At 54.3% G+C, this 19,076-nt stretch overlaps 3 protein-coding genes across 3 annotated transcripts; 1 reads left to right on the forward strand and 2 right to left on the reverse strand.

Moving 5' to 3' along the window:
- Window positions 1-4,372: 4,372 nt before the first annotated feature.
- Window positions 4,373-4,794, forward strand: RCA1 (AFG3 protein; the record flags this gene model as incomplete). Its single annotated transcript, XM_053185940.1, has 1 exon — window positions 4,373-4,794. A coding segment is annotated over one exon (422 nt), but the record flags the coding sequence as incomplete, so codon positions are not given.
- An 8,726-nt stretch (window positions 4,795-13,520) lies between these two features.
- COL26b_013322 (uncharacterized protein) lies at window positions 13,521-14,608 on the reverse strand (the record flags this gene model as incomplete). Its single annotated transcript, XM_053185941.1, has 2 exons — window positions 13,521-14,047; window positions 14,119-14,608. 2 exons carry the CDS (start codon window positions 14,606-14,608, stop codon window positions 13,521-13,523), a joined length of 1,017 nt encoding a protein of 338 aa, XP_053030106.1.
- Window positions 14,609-15,829: 1,221 nt separating this feature from the next.
- On the reverse strand, window positions 15,830-17,118 carry COL26b_013323 (uncharacterized protein; the record flags this gene model as incomplete). The annotated part of the gene is made up of 2 exons (XM_053185942.1): window positions 15,830-16,981; window positions 17,044-17,118. The coding sequence occupies 2 exons, from the start codon at window positions 17,116-17,118 to the stop codon at window positions 15,830-15,832; spliced, it is 1,227 nt and encodes a 408-aa protein (XP_053030107.1).
- Window positions 17,119-19,076: the final 1,958 nt, after the last annotated feature.

A 19,076-nucleotide genomic window follows, 5' to 3' on the forward strand; every position in this document is an offset into this window, starting at 1 on the left:
TTGTGTCGTTGTGGCTCATGGCGAGTCCATTTAGCTTCGACCGTCCAACGTGAAGTCAGCATCCACAACGCCGTCGCGCCGAGTTTGTCTTCTTGGATGACTGCATCCTGAGCCGTTTTTGAGTGTCGCAATGCAGGAGGGCATGCAAGTCCAAACACATGACAGTGTCGTCGAACTTGGGTATTGTTATAGTGGAACAACATAGAAGCCCCAGCATGGCAATGTTGCTGTGTGTCCGGAAAAAGATGTGTGCCACCTTGTCAATGACCCCAATGCTGCCGGACCTGATGCGTTCATTACTCGCGAGTCGCACCCGACCTGAATGACTGCACTTGCACTTGTTGTTGCGCAAAGTACCTACCAAGGTACCTTAGGTAATGACAAGGCACAGACAGGTCTAGTTGAGTGCGCTGGGTGTCATCCGGCCCGGACAAGTGCGAACTGCACCATGCTGCCCCAGTCTGACCAATGAGACTGAACCACTCGAGGGCCCAACTTTAGAATCTTCGTCATGATTGGTTGCGATGCGAGGCGGGCTTCCGAGGCAACTCCCGGGGGGCCAGCGGGCAGCTACGTACCCGCAACGCAAGGTACCTACCTTATCCGTAAGGTAAGTCCTGCTCTTCGATGGGGCGCCGTCGACTTGCGGGCTTCGCCGCGTATCGTGTCAAAGCAGGTTGGCTATTTCCGGCTGTAACCCAACACAAATTGTATCATGAATTGGATCGACAAACAACTCTGTTCATCGGTATGCGAAACAAACAGAGCCCGCCCAGGTATCATACGCACCTGGGACGACCAAGTACAGAGACTCGGAGAGCTTTGCTCAATCGACGACTGCCTCAACTCTCGGAGCAGAGCTTGCACCCTGCGGCAGGATCTGCGCAGTGAAAGATGTAATCATGTCACTACGCCATCCCACTCCAGGGTCCACGCCATCCCGTTTGGTGCTTCCGGGGAACACGAGAGAGGCCCTCATCATCGCTACCTACCTACCTGCCTGCCTGCCTGCCTTACCTACCCACGGCGCACGTACCGAGGCCAGGCAAGGCAAAGGCACAGAAAGCATTGCCGTCTCAGGCACAACCACACTTGCAACCAACCGACCGCCCACCACCCGTTCTGTCAGGGGACGAGGCAGCCGTCACTCAGCTGTCAGTGATTTGGGTCTAGACAGGAACTCACCCTCGGGCTTCCCCCGCCCGGCTCTGTGCAGAGCTCGTGCTGGTGGCGGAATCAACTCGATACATCTGAACTGGCCTATCTTACATACACGCGCATGGGATACCTGGGCAACTCAAACAACCACAAAGATCGGATTGTGCTGATCGGCCCCACCAGAAACGGCGTCCAGACCCTGACCTTCCCATCGTGTTTCTTGAAGGCGGCTTGAGCAGCCGTACGTAAGGCATCGTCGACAATTCCAAACATGACAGACGACCAGGCGGGAAGGCACCCGCTGGATTGACAACTGCTCAAGCAGCATTACCTCCTCTGACGACGTGTCAACATGTCATTGCGGACTCAAATCATAATACCCTGCCAGAGACAGCACAACACATGCTGAGAGCTGCGCTCGCTGCTTGTGTTACTTCCCGTCGCCTTGTACCACGCCCCCCGGCATGATCGCCGGTCTGCTCTCCCCACCAGGCGGTCTTGGTCCACCCTCCTTCGACCCCGGCTGAAGACGGCCGCTCCGAGCGAAAAAGAGTGCTGAAGGATGCATCATACTCACTATCATTTCGGTCCCAAACTGCCGTTCAGCTCACACTCAGGCTCTAGCTTTAGCTGCCAGCTCCGGAGCATCTGTCTCTCTCGGCCTGCCTGCCAATACTGCATCCGTCATTTGGCCGGACTCGATATTTCGGCCAGCGTGCGCAGCGTGCTTGACAGCCGCCGTTTCCAGCATGACGAGACCCGACTGAGATTGCACTCTTCGTTCCTCGAGGAAAGAGCAGGGTCCGAAGACGGAAAGAAACAACTGTCTCGCGTGGTGATTGAGCAACGAGAAACGAGAAATTCAACGCTTCTCTCTTTGCATGGTACTTCGCATCCGCATCGCATCGTGTCGAAGCCATGCACGGCGCACGGCACGCTGCATCCCCATACCTAACGTAAGGCGAGGTGAGGTGAGGTAAGGCAAGGCAAGGCAGGGTATACCGTATGCCGGCCCGCTCTCGACGGATACGCAGAGTATGCGTGCCAGTGCGTGTTGCTGTCTACGCCCGTGGAGCGGTGCATTGATGCCAAGTCCGTGCCTTTGGGGATCGCCCAACTGAAATGAAATAAATGGCTTCGGCTCTATTCCGTGCATCTGACTTTCAACTCCAAGCCTCGGGACGTCAGATTTCAGTCAAATCCAATGAACGGACTCGAGGGTCTTGAACCCCAGGTCCCTCAAAAAGATACGTTTGGGAAATCCCAGACATGGATGCTTCAATCAAGCTTACCCGTGCATATCGATGAAGTTGCGTTGACGTTTATTTCCCCGGCCGGGGCAATGAGACCGTACATCAGTGCATCACACTGGACATGAGAGAGCCGCAGTTGTTCGTCGGAGGCATTGCAGGACATGGCACGGAAGGTATCGAAACGTCAAGCAGCCCGAATGCGCTTGGCTGATTTCGTCAGGTTGAAGGATTTGCACTTCCCAACACGGCGCTGCAGTGCTTTCGTCTCTCTCTGTGGCCTTGTCCGGTATAGTAAGGCCACAGTCGTTGGTCCTAATACCTGAGGTAGGTAGTCCTCGCTCGATCGAGACCGTCTCCTCGACAAGCTATCTAGCCTCATCCGTCAGTCCAGCAACGCCCGATTTCAAGAGCTTGCGATATCCTGGCATCATCCTGGCATCAGATCAGAGATTTATGTCCCACCGGGTGTATGGCGTGGGCTTGGCTTGGGCTGTGGCTGAAGCCGGGGCCTCTACAAGGGGCAGGGACAGGCCCAGGACGGATACCAGTTCAAAAGCATGAACAAGGATCATGATCAGAATCGGGACCGGGACTAGAGCCGGGGAACAAGGACAGGGTCTGGTGGGCTGTGGATATGGAAGTGAACAAGGGCCAGGGGTGTGTCTCGAAGGAAATAGCCGTAAGTCAGTCTGTCAATCGAGACTCGGAATCTGTCCCATGGCCTAGGATACATGCTTCTTACCTGGGCACGACGGTACGGTGGAAGGCATTGTTTGCTTTGGTCTTAGGCTCTCGACCTACATACCCTGGGTTCGCAGTGCATCAAGCGCCCTGAAGCCATCTCAAGCCTTCTTGCCTGACCGCCCGACTCCAACGCACATCGACAGAGATCGTCGGCTGCTGTAAGTGACTGGAGTCGACATTCGCTCAGCCTCGTTCTGAAGAGGTTTCTGTCTGTACCTACTTTTGGAACGGACGGGTAATGAGGTGGTTGTGGATGTGCTAGAAACCCCCGCGGGGCCAACAGTCAGTCAATGGGCCTAGACCAGAATGAACCTGGGCCTCTGGGGTTCTCTCATCTTAGGATTCCCCCATGTCGGCCTTCTGTGCAAAGAAACGACGGATACAGTTGAGCTGGATTTTTTTTGTAATACCTTTACCAGGTGCCTTGCCTCTGGACGATGCTATTGCGACACCCCACCTCCATGTGCCACGCCTCCCGTAGTGATCTCCCACGCCCCAACTCTGATCCTCACCCACGAAGCACAGTCAAGTAGGCCTACACCATCTTCTGGGGGGATGGTACATGCGGCAGCAACGATCCAGTCTCACCCCCTCCCCCATAAGGAAAGGCGTCTGTCTTCTCTGTCCTTGCCCTGCTCTATCGGGTCGTGCTAGGTGCTGATACCGCAGCAGCTGGACCTCTGCTTTTGGGTAGGGTGCCTCACTCCATCCCAGGTAATGTGGTGCAGTTCCTTACCTCACTTCTGGGCTCGCCGTGGGTTTACAAGAACGCTCCACTCGCCATCACCATTTCTTCGTTCTTCTTCCACCCTTAAACCAGGTTCATTTCAAACCTTAACCTTTCTTTTTCGCCTGTTATCCCCATGTCCTCCAATCTTATTGTTGGATTTGCATAGATCTCGTTCTTCGGCACAGCCTCTCATACTCCGTTGTCTCTCTCCCACGCCGCTTCCATCTGCTCAAGCACATATATACGCACACAACCCACACCTTTCCAAGACCCCAAATAGCCTCTTCATTCTCCCTCTCTTGTATCGTCTTCATCAACGACAACAACAACAACAACAACAAGACCATAGCCAGCCCTTTCTCCTTGCTCCCAGCTTGTACACATCTCGACCTCATCGCCCAGCTGCCACACAGTTACTCTGGGCTTCGGTGTCTACCACCACAAACCTCCCATCATAATCTTAGTCGATCCACACCACACTTCCACAATGGCGCAAAGAAGAGGACCGTGGTCCCAGCAAGAAGACGGTTATCTCATGCAGCTTGTCAGCGACCAAGGCCCCTTGAACTGGGTTCGCATTGCCCAAGCCCTCGGAACCCGCACGCCCAAGCAATGCAGAGAGCGCTTTCACCAGAACTTGAAGCCCACACTTAATCATGAGCCCATCACAGCCGAGGAGGGCGCCCAAATAGAGATTCTCGTCGGCGAGATTGGCAAGAGGTGGGCCGAGATTGCAAGACGTCTGCATGGTCGCAGCGATAATGCAGTCAAGAACTGGTGGAACGGAAGCCAGAATCGCCGCAAGCGTCACGATCGCCGCAGAGCCAACCAGAGCACTTCTGGCTACGACGACAGAAGATATGGCCACTCCGCCTTCACACGCCCGACTCTCACCCTCAACCCTCACCCGTCAGCACTCCCACTTCCAAGGCACGCCGTGTCGTCGCCTGTATCTCCGACGTTCTATGGTCACAGCCACAACCACACTCTCTATCATTTGGAATCGCCTCTGCCGTCACCCTGTTCAACCTCGTCTCCTGGCAGCGACGCACTGGACGGCGAGGCCTCGACTGTCTCCGATGCCGCGTCAAGCTACACCACATCTCCCCAATGCCTTTCCAGAGGCACATCGCCATCTCTTCAACTCCCTCCTCTTCGTCATCTAGACACTGGCTCCCAGCCTCGATCATTACCTAGTTTCGGTTCTCTGCTCCATGCACCGAGCGAAAGGAAAGAGCACGGTCGACTACCGTCAATGGGATCGCATCTTTTGACGGCGCCAAACTCGCCGGTATCGAGCACTGTCGCTTCACCTATACCAGCCGATAAGGACTCCCGGATGGACGTTTCAGCCCTTCTTGGATGACTTGGCGCGCCGTGCAATGCAAAACAGCACGTGGAAAGTTGAATTTAATCTGAACTTGGGTTGTGGCCGAAACTGTACCAAGAATCTACGGGCTTGAAGGCGCAATTAGACAAAGGATCGATTCTTTGATGGCGAGTGCTGGAAAAGGCAAGCTGCCTTGTTTTTGTCTTTCTATTTCTATTTGAACTGTACCAACTCAAGCGAGGGAAAGGCGTTCGGAGACCAGAATATGATGGTTCGGCATGGGTCTGATGAGGTCCACAAGATGTACCGGGGAAAAGGATAACAGCGTGTGTTGATTACCTTCACGCGCACCGCAAGACGCGGCCCCGTAATGCAAAAAATTATTGCTCAGCACATGAACATTACCCTCTCGGGTTATGCACTTTTATATGCTGCGAAGTTGAGAGCATGCTGTACAGCTCGAAAGTGACATGTTTGGTGTTTCCAACGCATGTGTCAGCGGAACTTGAGCAACTTTGGGGCTCGAGTAGGAGTTGCCGGGCATGGGCCATCGTCGAACGGGGGCAGAGAAGGCTCAGCGAATGTCTGAAATTCATGCCCACGGACACGTCAGCGGCGATCGACAGGACCAGTGTGTGGGCTTGCAACAAGGGCATAGACAAGGGTCTTGTCTCTGTTCAACGCCCTCTGTTTCCAACACAAGTCGAAGGGGTTCCCCGGGCTCTGTTGGACCCTGGGCCCAAATTTTGGAGCCCTCGGTTGGCGGACTACTGCGTAGACAAGCCCAGGACAAGGTGAGGCGGAGGACAGAGCGTCAGCCAGGCCAAGCCAGCCGTCAGGACAGAAAGTCGCATTCAACACGAGGTAGATGGGGTTAAGGGGCGGGCGGGCTGATGTCGATCATGACGAGCAATTGCCCATGGGCGAAATTTCAAAGTTTGCGATGAGATTTGGCTTAGACAGGACGGACTCAGTTGCCGGATTTCGAAGCCAGTAGGAAGGGAGTCTGACGGCGACAGAAGATCGGACTAGCTGTAGAGGCAAACTTGTGTGCTTGCACGATAAGGCAGAGTTCAGGCCTGGTGTGGTGTGATGTGGTGTAGTGTGGTGTAGGGCGGTAGAATGAACAGAGTGCGTAGTTAACGTTCCCGAGGCATATACGAAGCATGCGTGTCCACCGTCTACTATGGTACTTCATCTGATACAGGGTTCGATCACGGCCGTCTGTTGACAATTCTTCAAACGAGCGAGCACACGGCAAAGAAAGTGGTTGGTAGGGACGGCGGTATGACAATTGTCCAGAGTCAATTGCATGGCATGGGGCAGCTCATCTTTCGTCGTGCAAAAGAAGACGGTGATCTTCACAAGCCCCTGGTCTCCCACCCTCGGGATGTTCGCATCCCGTAGACAATCCCTGAAGGAAAGGCGGATGGCAGCGAGTTGGCCACGAATTGGCAGCGCGGCCGCGCTGACGGGACCGAGCAGGATCTGCGAGTGCAACCCTCCCTTCCCTTTTGACAAGAAAACCAAGGCCCGGCCGGGGAAGCCCTGCTTTTCTTTCGATGCCTTGCACCCTTGACGGCATTGAATGGATTGTCGTCCGAAGCACCGACACCGCTACACCACCAGAGCTACCTACTAATACCTACCTTACCTTGCCTACCTACCTACCCTCGACCGTTTCGAAGGCCCACGGTGCACCTGGCACCGGCGCGGCTGGGTCCTGGCCTGTCCATTCCAATTTGACACCAACCAAAGCGTCAGTCACCCAGTGTGCCAGCCAAACCAAACCAACCCAAACCAAACCATACCAAACTAGGTAGATCCAAAGGTCGGTTGACCGTTCGCGCTCGCCATCCAACCTCGACTGGCGACCACCACCCACCACTGCTACCACCACCACCGACGACGGCACCGCTGCGCCGACCGGAGCAGTCCAGTTGGTGGCCGCTACGTATGGTGCGACCGCGCCCGCCCGCGTCCGCAGACAAACTGGACAGGGACAGGCAGACAGACGGAGGGACTGAGGGACTGAGGGACTGAGGGACGCCTGCATCGTCACTGTCCACCGGTGCATTCGTCCAAGACAACGGCCCATCGAAGATCTGCCCCCAATTTCACCTACGCTCGCTCACTGCACCGCTGTTCCCCGCCCCCCCCCTATACCAAAATCATCGACGTGATGGCCGGCGGTTCGTCATTGCCGTCACTGGCCTCAGCAGCATCATCATCTCTTGCATCATTACTGCTTGCTATTCGCTACCTTTTCGCGGCCGTGTTTTTCATCACATACCCAGAGGAGAATAAAGAAACAGTCACAGAAGCGAACGGTCTCCATACATGCAGAGCCGATGTGCGAGACCCAAACACTTCATGACATGGTACCCGATAGCATACGGGCGTAGCATACGCGCGCGAGAGAGAGGGAAAGAACCAAAATTGCGATGCCTTTCCTCACCTCACTCACATGCGAGGGTTCTTGGCATGGTGATTCCACATCAAATATCCGTACACTACTTGCTCGACTACCGCCTGTGTCGGCACAGCTGGGGGGTTCCCGGATGGATCTGAAGCTGCCTGTGGCCCGATGCAACGCTGGAAAGTACGGGATTTTGCTAGATTTGACGATCGTTCTTGGGCAGGTCGGATGGGATTTGGTGGGTGGGTGGTCGATGGGGAAAAGGGCACCGGCGCGTAGGAACACTGAAGCCAGGATGATGGGAGAGGAGACGGGTGAGGACGTGGACAAGGGGTAGGTGGAGACGGATCTCAGATCCCATTTTTATTTGGGCGGGCTGCAGGTTCACAGTTGCGAATCGACGAGTTGGAATCGACAATGCATGTGATGTGGGACAGGTTCGCCCCATCCACCACCGGGGCCCGGGGCCAATGGGCATCTGTCGATCAACGGTCGGCCAGCAGCAGCAGCAGCAGCAGCGGCAGCATGAGAACCGAACAGGTGGAAGCAGATTCAGAGGCAGATGGCACCGGAGCTCGATGAGCGGCGACAGGGGGAGGTGGGTCGCCTATATGACACTACCTAGGCACCCAGGTACCCAAGGTAAGGTACCTACCTACTTTCGCCGTACCTATTCGTTCCTCAGGTACCTACTTAGGGGGCAGTGGCAGGGGCAAGGGCCGGGCCAGACTCGCCCAGGTCTCTCAGCGGGAAGCCTCACCAGCAGGGGCTGGTCAGGCTACCCATGTTCTCGCAATTTACCAAGCCGTAAGCAGAGTGCATGCGGTCTACGGGGACGTTCCGTGGGTCTTTCTCCATCACCACCATTCATCACCCGTAAATGCAGCATCATATCGAGATTACAACGTGCCAACCAACTGGCCAGCCACTCAGCCCTTCAGCCGTTATACGGGTGCCTGCTGTCTCTTGCCCCTGGACTCTGTCTGAGACATGGAGCTAGACCAGGGCCAGGCGGGTAAGGTATTTGCAATTGGGGAGTCACCTTCAAGAGACCAATAAGCCTGGGTCAGGATGAGTGGGCACCACCAAGACAGTCATACGGAGCCCAACGGTACGAATACCGGACGTAAGGTAAGGAAGACAGACATGCCTTCACTTTGTGTGTTGTGTTGTTGGAGCGAGGCATCATCGTATATGTCGTGGGAGGATCCTGCTGCATACTGTCTCGTCGACTTACACCATTGCTGCAGCGGGAATTGAGAGATGGCCGACCACTACGCTGCCGTTGTTGTGACTGTTGTTGTTATTGTTGTTGATGTTGCTGTTGTTGTCGCCGTCGTTATTGCTGCTGCTGCAGCTTCTGCTGAGCTCACGAGTTCCCGCCCAGGTTTATCAATCTGTATGCATCTGCAACTTCATCGCCTTGGATCGTTATATCCGTACGTCATATCCGTTCTTTATTTCACCTTACCAAGATTGGGCAGCTGTGCGAACAGACGACATGGGAGCTTGGGGATTGGGGGCAGTGGGGTAGTGGGGCTTCCACATTGCATCCATTCAGTCACTGTTCCCGCATCCGCACCCGCACCCGCCAAGGTGCAGCAGGGAGGGGAGGGAAGAGCGCTCCAGGGGATCCGCACAGAGTGTATCGTAAGGTACCTAGGTGCCCATCATCATGCTGCGTATCCGAATGAAGTACAGATACAGATACTACTACTGTTTTCTCACCCACACTCGCTCACACTAATGCCCACGCCCACGCCCAACTACCCACCCTTGACCAACGTTATTTCTTTTTCCACCCCTGGGTTTCCCCTCCCTTAGCATTGATGATTACTGATGGTGAGAGGTGCAGCTGAGTTGAGGCAACACAGACAGGCAGACGTCGTGAAAGACAAACGTTTTGGCTCCCAATCCACGGTAAGAGAACCCAACAGGTACTCACACCCACAGCATACATAGCACTGCGGTTGATCCCAGCTTCCCCGGTGCAATCTGAACTGCAACTGCACCCATTCACAACATAACCCCCTTGTCGCTAGAACCCGATGGGTTCACCGCAGGGGCTACTACAGAGGCTTTGCCCTGTCATCGTTGACGACTTCTGGATACTTGATGCTCTCTGTTGCTTGACGCGGCACGAAACCCAGCCAAAGAGATGAGCCTTGCGCGGTTCACAGAGCAAGTTGAGTCACTCGCAGCATCCCCCGTGTCCCCCTCCCTCAGCTCCCCCATGCCTTGGGTCGCACAAACCAGGGGAGAACAAACCGCAAACGATCCTCTGCCACTCTTGGGTAGCCCTGAACCTTGGCCACGGATATCAGTACTCACATCCGCGGCTGTGGTTCAGCCCGATTTCGATCCCGGTGTGGTGAGCGACGCCAACCATATTGTTTTCTTTTCTGGAGGGTAGGGGGGCCAAAAAAAAAAAACGGCAGCCATTCATTGCATTTCTCTACCGCCCACGACCCTCTACACTTCTTTGCCTCCTTTAACACAGGCTACCCGCGATGCAGAGTCGTCATCATTGACATGGCGTCAATGACGCCTCGCATCATCAGCCTCACTTCCCAGCGTCTTCCTTGCCCCCAACCCCCAAGTCTTTTATGGGACCTACAATCTTCTTCGCTGGCTGGCTGGCTAATCAACTCAATGCTATTAATGGTTGGTTGACCTGTGAAGAGCAATTGGGTAAGTCGCGTGGCCTGTCCTTCGAGGAGTCTCCGTGGCTTGGAACCTTCGCATATTCCACTCCGGCCAATCAGAGCACTAGGAAGCCGTCAACGGCACGCCACACATCGGTAGGTCCCTCACGGATAAGTTCCCCCAGACGCCATAACAGACATGGGAAAAAAAACCGGTGGTTAGAGCGAAACTGTCTTGGGAGAGAGTAGCCCCCCCCTCCCCCCCCCCCCCAGCATGACAAATCACCCCCCTTGTTCTCTTCAGTGTTGGATCAAACCCGTCCGAACAAGATAAGACACGCAGGAAAAAAGGCACATACCCGAAGATGCGGCGAAGCCCAGTACGGATACCCTAGTCAGGGGATCTGCCAAACTGGTGGTCTGCGTGACTTCGACTTAGACAGCCGTCTCAATCTTCGCTCAACCATGTGCATCCCCCCCGCAACCGCTGGGATGGTAAGCAGCAGCAACATCAATAAAGGCGCCTCGTACCCAAGGATACAGCTCTATCTTTCTCTCTCTGTCTCTGCCACTATCCCGGGCTGGTTGTTCACGGAGGGGGGGGGAGGGGCTAAGGAGGGTGTACCGAGCTGCAACGCAAGCACCGTAAAATCACACGATGGCACCATATCGTGCCGTATATGTAAGTGTTGGTTCAATGTGTGCGCTGGTAGTGCGTATCAATCATGCAGTCGATTCAAGGAATCAACGACGCCCGCCTGCAGTGGGACACCACGGACACACATAAGCCTCCAACACGGGACGACGAAACCATATTCCCCCGTTGGGAATACAACATTACACACCACAGTCGCCTCAGCCAGCCAGTCTGTAATGTCATCGCCGAACTTGTGTGCACGTGTGCACTGAGGAAGCTTGCCTGCATCGTTGACGGCCCAAGGATCAGGGTGATGGGCGCTTCTTACCTCATGTATCTTGGTGTGTGTGATCCATCTTCGTTTATGTTACGCTGTGGTGGCTGTTGGTCTTGGGGTGTCGACCTTCATATTTGTCATTGATCCTTCAATCTTTCTGCCCTCTTTTCTTTTCATCGTCTCAGCACCCTGTCCTCTTACCCTCTTGCCCACAGACCTGCCCTCACAGGCTTTTTGCAAGACATACATAGAGACAGGCGCGGGTCGCGCGAGCCCGCCGCCGCGGCACAGGTACCTGTGGCCCCATCAGAATCCCTCGAGGCTTTTGTGCGATGAACCACATGCAATTAGACTTATGTTAATGACTAGCCGACACGCAAGACCGGAAGGCTTTCGCAAACGGAACTGTAGAGTTCTTCGTATCTCAATTGTATGCTCGGCAAACACTTGTAAAGAAACGCCCAAAATCAACTCGTCTTCAGTGGCCGAGGCTCATTACTCATATACATATTCCTCGTGATTCTTCGATTGTGTTGCTCTTGGATGCGTGTCACTCAAATGGTGAAAGCATGACTTCAACCTCTGTCGCCACCTAGTGTCTTGGGGCGAGCCGTTATACTTCATCCGCAGAACCACTGCCGATGCACTCACATCGTTGGGGAAGTCTTGTTTGCGGATGCTGCAAGTCAATCTTTTGCGCAATACCGGAAGTGGAAAACAGCCACCGACTGCCGATTTGAAGTCTAATCGTCCTGAGACTCGGTATTGCCGTACCCACGGTAGGAGTATCGAGGAGTAAGTGGAGGGCTTTCTGGTGAGGCGTATGTGAGTGACCAAGAAGTCGTGCGATACTGAGCTAATAGTTCTTCCGAAATAAGTATTAATCTGACCTGGACCTAATTCCGTCAAACGGTTGGCGTTGGGAAAACCCTCCACTGTTTCTGTGGTTGCAATTTTTTCAACGGCTAGCAGGCCAACCTGAGTTCCAACAGTTCTGCCGACTGACGAGACAAAGAGAGTTACGAAACCGTCCGTGGGAGTCGCCATTGTGGTACTCTGGTTGGGGCGGGTTACATACCGAATTCCAGTTGCAACGGCGGACGCTGAGTGAGGCGGTCGCCGTACAGGTGACGATATACTCAAGCACTTCCAGTTATGGATGGGGAAGGGGAAAATAAGGAGGCGCAGTTGACGCTCCTCCTCCAAAAGTATTGCTACCCGGCGATCTGGGTGAGAAACGCCTCACCTCCTCTACTCGTCTCCCTTCGGCTTTTTGGTCCCTGGGGGTGTTTACTAGTTGCTGCCGACCAAAATGCACCTTGATTCGTTTCACACACAAACCGAGCAGAGTAAAGCGCCGGCTGCTAGGTGTAAGTATTCGTAGCTGTTTGATTTGCTCGTGGTTTCGCGCCTTTCACTATGGCTTCCCCGACTGGCACATCCGTGTTCGTCCCTGCTTCGCAGACTGCTTTCAATTCGACAGACCATGTGTCGCTGCCGCGAGATTCACCGGCGACGGAATGCACCCAGTCAAGACGCAGCAATGTCCTTACCCCTGAACCACCTTGGTCTTATGGGGATGCAGCCTACAACCTGTGCAAGCATCGCCCTAAGTCCCGCTCATCACTATGATAGCCGCCGGGCAGGGGACAGGACCCTCGGAGACAATCGTGAACCTAAATGGGGTCTTCACGTGGCAATGTTTACAGTCATGGACGGGAGCTATCGGGGTACGTATGGCAAGAAAGAGTTTGCAAATGGGGCTCAAGTATTCGGGGCTTATGTATTCGCTCGGATATGGAGCACGTTATGCCAACGTAGACTTCAACAACACACAAGATCCAAGTTAGTGAACACAATGCAGGGAGATGGAGTAATATATTTGGGAAGTGAAAACGCGACTAGACGGCTCAACGTTGCTTGTTATTTCGCAACGCATGTCATTCCTTTGCCCAACGCAGCAAGCAAAAAAGCCCAACTCGTGCTTAATACAACGAACTTCGTTCACATTTCGTTTTATCCACTGCTCTTACCCCTTTTCCGTCTGCGCTGGGCGAATGGATGCGTCGTAAAACGATATCGTACGGACTGGGCCGCTATCTTGAGAACTGCGACGACTTCCATGGATATCCGCCTGGTCGCAGTCCGGACTTTATCCTGCAGCATTGGGTGAGGCTTCGATATGTGATAAGATGACACCAGGTGTACTGACGTTGGGCTGTGACCTATTTCTCTAACCATCAGCTGTCTGCAGCACTTGAACTCAAAGGACTGGCTTTTGCACCTATCGGTTGATATATGCCGCCTCGCTCCCGTCTGCGCATGTTCTATGACTGTTCGATGGTTCCATGGGGGTTTTGGTTTGCCAAGGGCAATAGGAGAATGCCGTCCTCTCCTGGATCGAATGAAAATTCTCTCTTGTGGCGGCTGACTTCGCGTTTACATCGCAGGCCACCGCCAGTCTGCGTCGAGGCATCCGGGTTTTCGCCCAATAGACCGTTCACTGTCGCCTTAGTGGGTATGGTTTCAAGTCTCCCGTTAACAGCTCGATCGTTGGGACCGGCCGGCACATCCTCGTTCATATGCAGGACCGTCACTTCGCTAGTTGAATCCGGGTCATCCGCGATGTTGTTTTGCATAGTAGTTTCTTCTTTGGGAAGCGACTTGGCAGTGGAGTGACATCGATTATGGTGATTTATGGGCTTATTCGAGGTGTGGCATGATGTCAAGTCGGCTCTGCCGGGCGTCTTTCGTGGATCGTACTTGGTGTCCCAAAACCGCCTCAACTGGGCTTTCCTCATCTTTTCGCTCAACTCGGCATCCGCGTTACTGTCCAGGTTTGGGCGCATCGACACTGCATACGTTAGCAAGTGCATCTAATGCTTGGCGACGTTCGGGTCAGCTTACGATATGTGGTGTGCGTACGACGCGGACTGCCCGTCGCGTCGGAATCAAGGGTATTCTCCAGAGCGGCGGTGTCGTCAGGATCACGCGCTTTGTATCGGAATCCGTCAGTGTTCAGACAGCTAGGACAAACTGCGATAGAGCTCTCCTCACCTTTTGTAGGACTCTTGGCCTTCTCTACCCTGGCTTTGAAGAGCCGGGATGACCTGCTGCTTCTGTCCACGATACTGCCGGATCGCGCGAGGGCGACCGCGCCAACACCGTCGGGAGCAATGTCGGCAAGGACCAACTCCATGCGCTTGATCTCGGCGCGGAAGTCTGTCTCTTTCTTCTCCCATTCGGATGACACCTTGGCGAACTCTTCGAGGCTACGCTCCTTGGTCTCCTTCTCCTCCGCCAATGCCTTCTCGGTCACACGCAGCTGTTCTTGGAGCTCTCGGTACCCCTCAAGCAAGTGCAGAATGCAAGAATTATTCTCAATTGGCACCGGGTCGAGAACAGGCTTGGTCATCATGACATGGTGCAACGTGTTGATCATTTGCTCCAAAGACGCTGCATGGCCAGTGTTGAGATCTCGCTCCTGAAAGAAGACACCGTCGCCGGGTTCGATTAGCGAGAGTGAGAGTCGACGAGGGGATGCAGGCCGTCGTTCCGACCGGATGCTAGGGCACTTGTTCACTCCTAGGTTCGCAGGTACAATAACATCAAGACTGGCGATGCGGGGAATGGATGTTCGTTGGCGCGGCCTGTTGCCGATGGGTAGAGGGCGTGTCTGCTTGTCGTCGTCTGCAGGCCGCTTCAACCCCAGATCAGACCTCATGCGACGAGGGAAAGGGCGCAATCTCTCAGAATCCGCCATTGTAAGGAAGACCGTCGCCCGCGCTCGTCCTTGCTGAACAGCCCGAGAGGTGTGCAGATGGCGAAGACTTGGGAAGTGATTGACTGTTGGCAGTTTAGCAGTTACAAGAAAGTAAAAGGCTTGATGTGATATCCCACGAACAAAAGCTGGTTTAGTTACCGCGAACAAATCTCAACGGAGGCCTGGCCTCGTTTTGTAATGAAATGAAACCAACAGACTGGTGATGATGCAGGACGTGGCGCGATGGACGCTGCAAAGCGAAGGGGTTCGGAAATAAAGACCTGAGAGGCAAGCTTTAATGCTTGTGCAGGCGGCTCACTTTCCTCAACGTCGAGCGCGACGACGGGTGGAGCGAGTAGAGGCATCCTCAATTCCAAGACGCACGATGGCAGGAGCGAGTACCGTCGCCAGCTGTGCCTGCCTCCTTTTGCCTGCTCAACTTCACTGCAGGAAGAAACCGCTAGTGTCCAGACTTCCGAGACCACTTTCGTCTAAACATCCGGACCGCCTCGTTCAGATGTGCAGAAGAAATATCATAACCTACGTAGTCAACGTGCCGCTACATTTTGCACCTCGTCTCGGCATCTCACGATGGCCAAGCCGAGCCTGCTTCATCTATGTGATTGAAGAGGAGCTCTCCGCCACAATATACATCTAGGAAGAGATGCGATCCCAGTACTAATAACACGTGTTTTCTCCTGGACACATCATGTTACCGCCAAATTGTTCACCGGGAAACATGCTTTGCTCAAATTACCGCACCTATGGTATCTGTTGCCTGCGCATGTTTGCCGTCTTGTCCAAAGCGTTACGGTCACCTCTGGCTCCTGCGCCACAAACCGTGGCTCCCGTGTTGATCCAATCGTCTGCACACTAAGAGAACAAATCCTCGGCCTTCTGTCGTCTCTTCCCACGCCCCTCTGGTCTATCTGCGAAGAGCTCCTTTCCGGTGTTTCCGCCGAATCGGCTGGGGAACAACTCTTTGACGTTGGAGTTGGCCGCGCCTTTGATGGCAAAGCCGGTGCCGGAGCCGAGCTGTCGATTGAAGAGATTGCCCTTCTCACGCCTCCCGTTGCCGACAGACATGTTGCTTTGCATGAGCCGCGTAGCCTCGTCCGCGCCATCCATCACTCGGTCCATGTGGGTTTTGCCGATTGAAGGACCCTTGGCGGGGAATAGCTCCTTCGACTGGTTGTCTTGCGCCAGTCTGCCCCGGATGCCAGACGCTCTTTCTCTGTTGCTTACCGTGTCCGCACGACTGACTTCAGTGTCCATTGAGGCATCGCCATCATTGTCTCTCATGGGCGATGCCGAGCGATTACGCTGCCCTCTCACCGAGCCGCGACCAGGAAAGAGCTCCTTTTCTTGGTTGCGTTGCGCGTACGACCTCACACGTGGACCTTCCCTTGATCTTGATCTTCTCCGGGAGCGCGTTGATTTGGACTCGCGATCGGCCAGTGTCGCTTCGTCGTCATCGTACATTGCTGCGTCGAATTTCTCAACGCTTGGACTTCGATCACGTTGATGTCGTCGACCTCCGCGGCGGCGATCATCACCCTCGCGGTCGCGGTATCTATTCCTTGTATCGCTCCTTCGTCTTCGTTCCTCAGGGTCGAACTCCGGGTGGAAAAGGTAAAAACGACTGCGTTGGGCTGCGCCCGGCGCCTTCTTGTCGGAGAGTACTGCGAATCGGATCTGTAAATTGGCCTCAGGATGCGATGCTGTGTTCTTGGCTGGAATCGTCTCTAGTAATGGAAGCTGAGTCGGATCGGCGATTTCCACGGCGCTAAGGGCCTTCAAAGCTTCTTGTGCTATGGCGTCGGAGCCAAAGATGAGATTTGCGCAGTCGTCATCGATCCATTCGATCCTTTCAACAGGGCCATGGTGATCGCTGACGTATGTCTTGATGTTGTCCGTTGTCAGATTATCCAGTCCGCGAACGTGGACCTTGTTCCCGACCAAGGTTGCGCTTTCCGTATCGAGGCCGACGGCGTGGGCAGGTTGGGTGGCAGAGGGTGCAGTATTCTGTGCGGTGGAATTTGATCAGCGAAATGCAGCCCAAGGTATCTGGCATTGGGGTCACCCACCGTGTTGTCGGCGATTGATGCAGTCGGAGGCGCGAAGCCCTCGGCCACGTCGTCCATATCGATATCCCAATCCATGATGGCTGGTTAAGTAGTTGTGGGAGATGGTGTGAAGATGGCGAAAGTAAGGTTGAGAGTTGTATAGAGACGCGAGCGCAAGTGTTTGTTTTGACAGTGGAGACAGGAGCGGTGAATGGGAGGCAGGAACAAGCGGGAGTCTTCTTTCCACAACAAATGGCAGGGAATCTGAGGAAAGACGAAGGGGATCCGAAGGCAATTGAGCATCGAAGTCTGCCTCTCGGGTACGACAAACGCGCAATGTCTGGGAATGATGTTGGAAGTTCCGCGGTATGAGCTAGTTGTGTGGAGAACTGAGTACAGAGCACACCTCAGCGTACTACCTACCTGCGTACTGCGTAGGTAGTGCGGCTGACTGGTGGGGCCGGTGCCTGCAATTTGATGCAAGCGCTCCTCCCTAAGCCAATCGGTGACGGGATGCCCAGTGTCCCGGCGTTTGACGTCGCCGTAATTGCCGCGAAAGCCGGTCACTTAGCCTGGCACAGCAAGGTGAAGAAGGTGCCTGAGACTGACTACCTACCACGGCATTTGTCCTACCATTTTCTTTCTTCTACGGCGATCTATTTCTACAGCTTTCCTCAAGATTTTGTGTCTTTCATTTTCTATCTACTTCCATTTCCTGACAAGTATCTACTTTATTCACTACAGACCAATGAAAAGGGTATAATTCTCCGACTTCTCTCAGAACCAGCAAGTCATCTTGTACCTGATGAACTCATCCAGCCCTTTCTTCATGTCCGTGTTGCGCACCGTCACCTACTCACAGAAAAACGCCAAACGATCCCATCCCCAAATCTCCGTCTATGATCTTGAAAATAAATCTTCACCAATGTAAGTGGGCCACTTGCTATTACACCGTCTCTAATCGTCTATGCGAGTCCGCCAAGGTGGATAGACAGGCTGTCCTAGGTGCTTTAGTCCTCGGTGTATCGTTTTCGCCAGCAGGCGGAACAGCCGCCAAATTGCTCGTCTTTGATATTTCAGAGGCAGCTCTTTTGAGAGAAGGCAAGCATGGCACAATGTCACCGGCTGACGGGCGATCGTGTTCGTCTATGCTGTCGTCCTCCACTGGGTCGTTGGGATCAAGGTAATGGTCATACACCCAGCAATTCTCGAGGCCGTCAATGAATTTCGGCGAGTTTCGCAGAAAATGCCAAGACAGCTTATCTTTGCGCATGGCGATGTATAACGACTCGATCTTCCCGCTGGGCTCGCACACGCCACAGTGCTTCCGCAGAAAGTCAACGTTGTATTCGCTGTCGACAATGTTGGGGTCCAGTGGTCGTAACATTGGGAGGCCCTGGAGCCGTTCTGCATCGCAAAGCTTCGCCTGCAGAGGCATCCATGACCGTCCTTTCAACAGACCCTCGAAGGCTCTCGCGACAGCGTTCGTGAAAGAGTCACTATCAGGACCCCCCACAACAACTGTGCGATGCAGACCACGCGAGAGGCATCGCTTGTAGGCATTGGTATCCCTTTCAAAGGGAAACGGCTGTGAGAAGGTTGGAAGCAGGGAAATGTGAACAGTCCATGCGCCGCAGTTACTTGGGTTACCGGCAAACCCAGTCGCGCCAGGTGAAGAGGAAGCACGAAATTCAGACCGGGAGAGTTCCATGTCAATGACAGACTTTCCGTGAGCTGTCCGGGTCGGCGTGGGTTGGCGTCGGGGTCGAGAATCTGGGCCACTAGGCCAAGTCGCTGCCTCAACCGCGACCTGCAGCTTTCCTGCGTCTCGTGTGGCCAATGAGTCCTTGTCCGACTCCAACTGTTCCAATCTTTCTTCCATGCTGTCATCGGCGTCAAACAGTTCCATTTGTCGATTGCTGATGTTCCGCAGTTCGCAGTCTACATTCCCTAGCCGCTCCGTGTGGGAATGTATGCGTTGTTGCATTTGAGCAGCTTGCCGTTCTAAATGATCGACTGACTGCCAGACTCTAGTGATATTTCGGTATGATCCC

This window comes from Colletotrichum chrysophilum (genome assembly GCF_026319265.1).
Source record: "Colletotrichum chrysophilum strain AFK26 chromosome Unknown scaffold_221, whole genome shotgun sequence".
Lineage (NCBI taxonomy): Eukaryota > Fungi > Ascomycota > Sordariomycetes > Glomerellales > Glomerellaceae > Colletotrichum > Colletotrichum chrysophilum.